The 5,523-nt window shown below is 48.4% G+C and overlaps 1 protein-coding gene across 1 annotated transcript; it reads left to right on the top strand.

Moving 5' to 3' along the window:
* The first annotated feature begins 678 nt into the window (after positions 1–678).
* MRM3 (mitochondrial rRNA methyltransferase 3) lies at positions 679–5,208 on the top strand. The gene is made up of 3 exons (XM_065896382.1): positions 679–916; positions 2,314–2,481; positions 4,664–5,208. The coding sequence occupies exons 1-3, from the start codon at positions 679–681 to the stop codon at positions 5,206–5,208; spliced, it is 951 nt and encodes a 316-aa protein (XP_065752454.1).
* Positions 5,209–5,523: the final 315 nt, after the last annotated feature.

Genomic DNA, 5,523 nt, shown 5'->3' with positions numbered 1-5,523 from the left:
GCCGTTACTCGTACAGCGCCGCACCGCCCACAGAGGACGCCGGCGCGGTAGTGACGTCACTGATCGCCGCCGGCGCGCCTTCGTGACGCAGCTCACAGCGCAGGGGAAGATGGCGGTGCTGCTGGAGCGCGCCTGTTGGGCCACGCGACAGTTGTTGCCGGTGGTGCGGACTTGGGAACTCGATGCGCGGCGCTGGGTCCGGGCGCTGCGGCGCAGCCCCGTGAAAGTGGTGTTTCCATCAGGTCAGGTCGTGGAACGAAAGCCCGGTCCCGGGAAGGAGCCTCGGAAGGCGGCGGCAGAGGCCAGTCCCCGCGAGCAGCGACTGAAGCAGTCGCGTCAGGTGCCCCCATCCCAGACCCCCAGCACCTGGGAAGAGTCGGGGCTTCGCTATGATAAGGCTTTCCCTGGAGACAAAAGGCTGAGGTGATGTGTTCCTGAGGCTTGTCGAGTTTTCTCGTTTCTCTTTCCCCTCACAACGAGACCTTGACCTCTTTCCTCCCGTTGGAGGACTTCTTGAAGCACAACTCACTGGTTTTTATTACGCATGGAGGGCAGATAAGTGTCTAACAGTTCGTTTCTTTCCCTGCGAAGCTCTTCATGTCTGTTAGAACTAGATGTGTCTCCGTAACGAGGATGTTGGTAATTACCCGTCTTTTTGTTTCCACCCACAGCAGTGTGATGACAGTAGTTAAGTCCAGGCAGTTTCGGGAAAAGCAAGGGAAGATCCTGTTGGAAGGTCGTAGGCTGATTGCAGATGCTCTCAAGGCTGGTGCTGTGCCCAAAGTTTTCTTCTTTAGCCGTCTGGAATACATAAAGGAGCTGCCCATTGAGAAGCTGAAAGGTGTTAGCCTCATTAAGGTGAAATTTGAGGATGTCAAGGATTGGTCCGACCTAGTAACACCACAAGGAATAATGGGTCAGTGGTTATCCAGTGTGTCTCTAGAAGTAGAGACTTGGGATTATTTGTTCATATTTGTCTCAGGGCAACAAATTTTATTTAAACCAAATTCAAAATATTACGGTGCCTAACCTTTTCTTAAGACGCCCAGAAAAATACAGTTCTCAAATCTGTGCATCTTGTATCTTCAGTGGAGACTCAAGCCATTTTTTTGTCATTTGTATTGTGGTTTTTTTATAGTCTCTAGGGGATAATCAGTCTTCCTCAGACCTTATTTTTTTGGGGGGGTCACTTCTTCAACCTTAAGTGTTCAATTAAAAATTAAGAAAATGTTGGGAATTCCCTGGTGGTCCAATGGTTAGGACTCGGTGCTTTCACTGCTGTGGGCCCAGGTTCCGGGGAATTAAGATCCCGAAAGCCACGAGGCACGGCCAAAAACAAAAAAATTAAAATGTTTACCAAAAGATTTACCCTCTATTTTCACAAAACCTTTGCCAGTGTGGTAATACCTATATATTGTTGACCCCCTTATTCTAGAAGCAGGTCTGAGCAGTAAGCTGCAATTTATCGCCCGGTTTAGCCTGTTGAACAGGAAACCTTGTCTTCATTTGATTGAATCCAACTCAAGATTCTAATAGACTGTCTGTTAGCACTTAGAAAGTCTTTTTTCTAAATGTGGAAAGACTAAACTCTTTATACTTTTTTTGCCATTCAAGATACGAGAATCAAATGTGTGAGTATAGAGATTTCTCTTGGATAGTAAGGGATCGTTGGGGCAGGGAAGGCGTTTTCTTCAAGATTCTAATGTTGAGGCCAGGGCCTCTCACACCAGTTGTACATGCATATTCCCTGTAGTGGGCTCACTGTATAGCTGTTAGTTGGGAGGGGAAATTCTGGGGACAGTCTCTTGTTTCTGTAACCCAGCAAATCCTAGGAATCTTTGCCCCCGTGCCCAGAACTCTCCCATAGGGTGGGGACTTGGACTACTAAAGTCCTCCACTCAGTCTAAGTAACTGTGCTCTTATTAGCTATAGTTGTCCTTGGTAAGGACCCGGGTTTGATCTCTGGTCGGGGAACTAAGATCCCACAAGCCAGGCAGTGAGGCCCAAAAACAAAAAAAAAAATAACTAGGTTACAGAATAATTTCATAGAGTGTGATTTTTTTTTTTTTGGTAAAAGAAAAAGCACTTATATATGGGTAGATGGACATACATGTAGGGAGATGCATGGAACAGGTTCTGAAAGGATACACTCCAAAGTTGAAAACAGTTATGAGGGAGAGGAGGGCACTGAATTTCTCGATCAGAATGTGTTCATCTAGTACATAATTAAGAATACACAAAGAATGATAAATAAATGAAAAGTCAGATTACTCCCCATGCCAGACAAATGAACCACCTTTTTTGTTTCTTTAGGGATTTTTGCCAAACCTGACCACGTCAAGATGACATACCCAGAGTCTCAGCTTCTCCACACACTGCCCATATTGTTGATTTGTGACAATCTCCGCGACCCTGGGAACCTGGGGACAATTCTGCGATCTGCTGCGGGCGCAGGCTGCAGCAAAGTGTTGCTCACCAAAGGTAAGAGCACCTGCTACTGGGTGGATTAGGTGGCTGTTTGTAAGTGAGCTGGCTCTGTGGGCAGACATGTATGTATCTGAATCTTGGATTTGTCCCCTGGTAGCTATGTGTAAGCAGTATTCTGAATGTCAATTTCCTCATCTGTAAAGTGGGCATAACAGAATCTACCTGGTAAGGTTGTTCTGAGGATTAAGTGAGATGATGAATATCAAGTACTTAGCACCGTGCCTGGCACACTCATTCATGTTGATTATCTTTAAAGTTATTTTGACACCTGCTACGTTATTAAAGAACTTATAATTAGTCAGGGAAGAAACAGATGCTGGTTTGAACACTTGGTTATCTCCTCTCATCAGAAACGGGAATTAGTAGCCTTGGTTCCAAACAGACTTGCCTAACAGTTGGGACATGCCTGAAAGGGCTATTACAACCCGGGGGGAGCAGGGAGGGAGAGGATCATTCATCAGAAACAGTCAAGCTACCATTTGGTGTAAACTGAAGTGGTCCCGTTGCTGAGACTCGCCTGAATTGCTCCTGACAGCTCCTCGTCCCTGTCAGGCCTCGCTGGGATGCATCTCTCCGCTGGGATGAGTGAGGTGCGAGGTTCCATCATCAGTACCCCACTCACCTGCCTCACTGTTGAGACCTTGGAAAGCAGGTGTGGTCTGGGAATGCACCTGTATAATCCAGGCAGTGTGGTTTCCACGTTGATGCTGGTGGATGGTGTGTGAGAGGTAGGGAAAGAGTAGGAACACTTGGTGTGGTGGCCAGTGCTGAGGACACCAGGATGAGGGGGAGTCTCACCTTGTCCCTTGCTCCCCACCGGTGGAGGGGTCAGACTAGATGGCGCCCCTCCAGTCTGGGCCCCTCTTCTGCCCGCCCCGCCTGCCACCTCTTGGCACACGGCCCACTTTCCATGCCTTGTTCCTGTGGTTGGGGATCCATGTGAACAGTGTACATTCTGCATGTCTTTTTTTCCTTTATAAACTTGGTTTGCCTACTTAACCTATCCTGAAGTTTGACAGGCTAACTTCTAATATAACTTAGAATGAGGAGACTCGTGCTAACAAGTCAGCGAGGATAGCGGATATGTGGTGCCCTGGTCCTGCTGTCTCCCGACCTGTGGGAAAGGCCAGGTGTCTGCTGATGCATAGAGGTGGTTGGGTTTAGCACGACTGCACGGAAGGGAGAGGAAGTGTGTATGGAAGAAAGGGCTGTGGCCTTGGTTCTCCCTGGATTACTATAATTGCCTCCAGTCTAATTTCCCCATTTCTAGCATCTTCCTTGCTCCAATCCAGATTCAACATGGAAGCCAAATGGGTCTTTCTAAAACATAAACCAGATTTTGTCACTACTTTACTTGCTTCAGGGTCATTATATTGTCTTCTGGATAAAATCCTAAACTCCTCGGTCTGGCATACCCAGCCTCCTTTAAATTGGTTCTTTCCTGCCTCCGGTCTCATCTCCCACCTCACCCCCATCCCACCCCCACTCAGTAATTGGCCCAATTACCTTACTTAGTTTTTCTTCCCACTTCTGTAACTTTGTTCTCTGACCCGGTCATTCTGACAAAGCCCTCCTAACCTTCAAGATCCCGCTCAGTGTTGTGTTCTCGGGTGGTTTTTCCTGCTTCGATAGCCCTGCTTCGTACGAGAGTTTTCTATTACCTTGTCCATGCTTCTTTTACATCAGTTATTACTGGTAGTGTAGTCACCTGCTGAAATGTCGTCCCGACGCCACTGCCCACTCCATCATGAGCTCCTTGAGTTTGGGGACTTTAAGGCTCTCTCATCTCCCGTCCAATGTCTGGCACGTGTGTGGTAAATGTTTCTTTTGTTTGTTTTGTTTTTTGTTTTTGACCTCACCACATGGCTTGTGGGATCTTAGTTCCCCGACCAGGGGTGGAAGCACCGAGTTCTAACCATTGGACCACCAGGGAATTCCCTGTGTGTGGTAAATGTTGAAGGGATGAATAAAATCTGTTTCTGCACTAGCAGGAATGAATCCTCCAGTCCCTTGGCTGGACACCGCCATAGCTGGGGAGGCAGAGGTCTCAGCCACCAAGAAGGCCACACTAGGACATTTTTTGTTTTATCTCCTGATCCAGAATTAATCTGATTTACTTCAAAGTCCCCATGTCTGGGAAGGTTTGTAATGTTAATTGGATCCTTTTATTTTCTAGGCTGTGTGGATGCCTGGGAACCCAAAGTGCTGCGGGCAGGTATGGGCGCACATTTCCAAGTGCCCATCATCAACAACGTGGACTGGGAAGCAGTGCCCAACTACCTGCCCAATGACACCCGCGTCTACGTGGCTGACAACTGTGGCCTTTACACACAGGCCCAGGCCCAGATGTCTAATAAGGCCAGTGACTACGGCTGGGTATGTGACCGACGACCCCTAAAGTTTCACAAGTATGAGGAGGAGGAAGAGAATCTAGAAAGTGCAGCCAGTAAAGGCTGGCTCCCTGAACTTGAGGTCCAGAGTTACGACTCAGACTGGACAGAGGCACCTGCAGCTGTGGTGATAGGTGGGGAGACCAGCGGCGTGAGCCTGGAGTCCCTGCAGTTGGCTGAGAGCACGGGGGGCGGGAGGCTGCTGATCCCCATCGTGCCTGGTGTGGACAGCCTGAACTCGGCCATGGCTGCGAGCATCCTGCTCTTTGAAGGGAGAAGACAACTGCGGGTGAGGGCGGAACACTTGAGCAGGGACGGGAGTTACCACTGAGAGGGGACGTGGAAGCCAGGCCTCAGTTTTAGGTTGTCTCTGTGGTTATTGGAAAAATAAGTCCCTGACTTTCTGCTTAGCCTCAAAAATAACAAAGGCCAAAATTCCTCCTGAGATCTCCATCTTCCCACTGACTTCTATATATGTGTATATGTACATGTGTGTGTGGGTAAGAGAGACAACATAAGTAAATGCTCCTCATGGCTGTATGTTTTTAAAAACTGTCCACCATGGAGCATCTTTGTGCCCAGAAAGTTGCTGAGGGCATCACCTTGGGTAGGGAGGACCCCTCCCTCCACAGCTGGGGGTGCTCTG

The sequence above is a fragment of the Phocoena phocoena genome, chromosome 19 (assembly GCF_963924675.1).
Source record: "Phocoena phocoena chromosome 19, mPhoPho1.1, whole genome shotgun sequence".
NCBI lineage: Eukaryota > Metazoa > Chordata > Mammalia > Artiodactyla > Phocoenidae > Phocoena > Phocoena phocoena.
This window is presented reverse-complemented; position numbering and strand designations above follow the sequence as displayed.

Excerpts from the sequence above, each read along its gene's own strand:
- MRM3 (XM_065896382.1), top strand. The coding sequence starts at position 679 with ATGACAGTAGTTAAGTCCAGGCAGTTTCGGGAAAAGCAAGGGAAGATC. Across the intron at positions 917-2,313 it reads AACACCACAAGGAATAATGG|GGATTTTTGCCAAACCTGAC; the intron begins GTCAGTGGTTAT and ends TTGTTTCTTTAG. Across the intron at positions 2,482-4,663 it reads CAAAGTGTTGCTCACCAAAG|GCTGTGTGGATGCCTGGGAA; the intron begins GTAAGAGCACCT and ends TTTATTTTCTAG.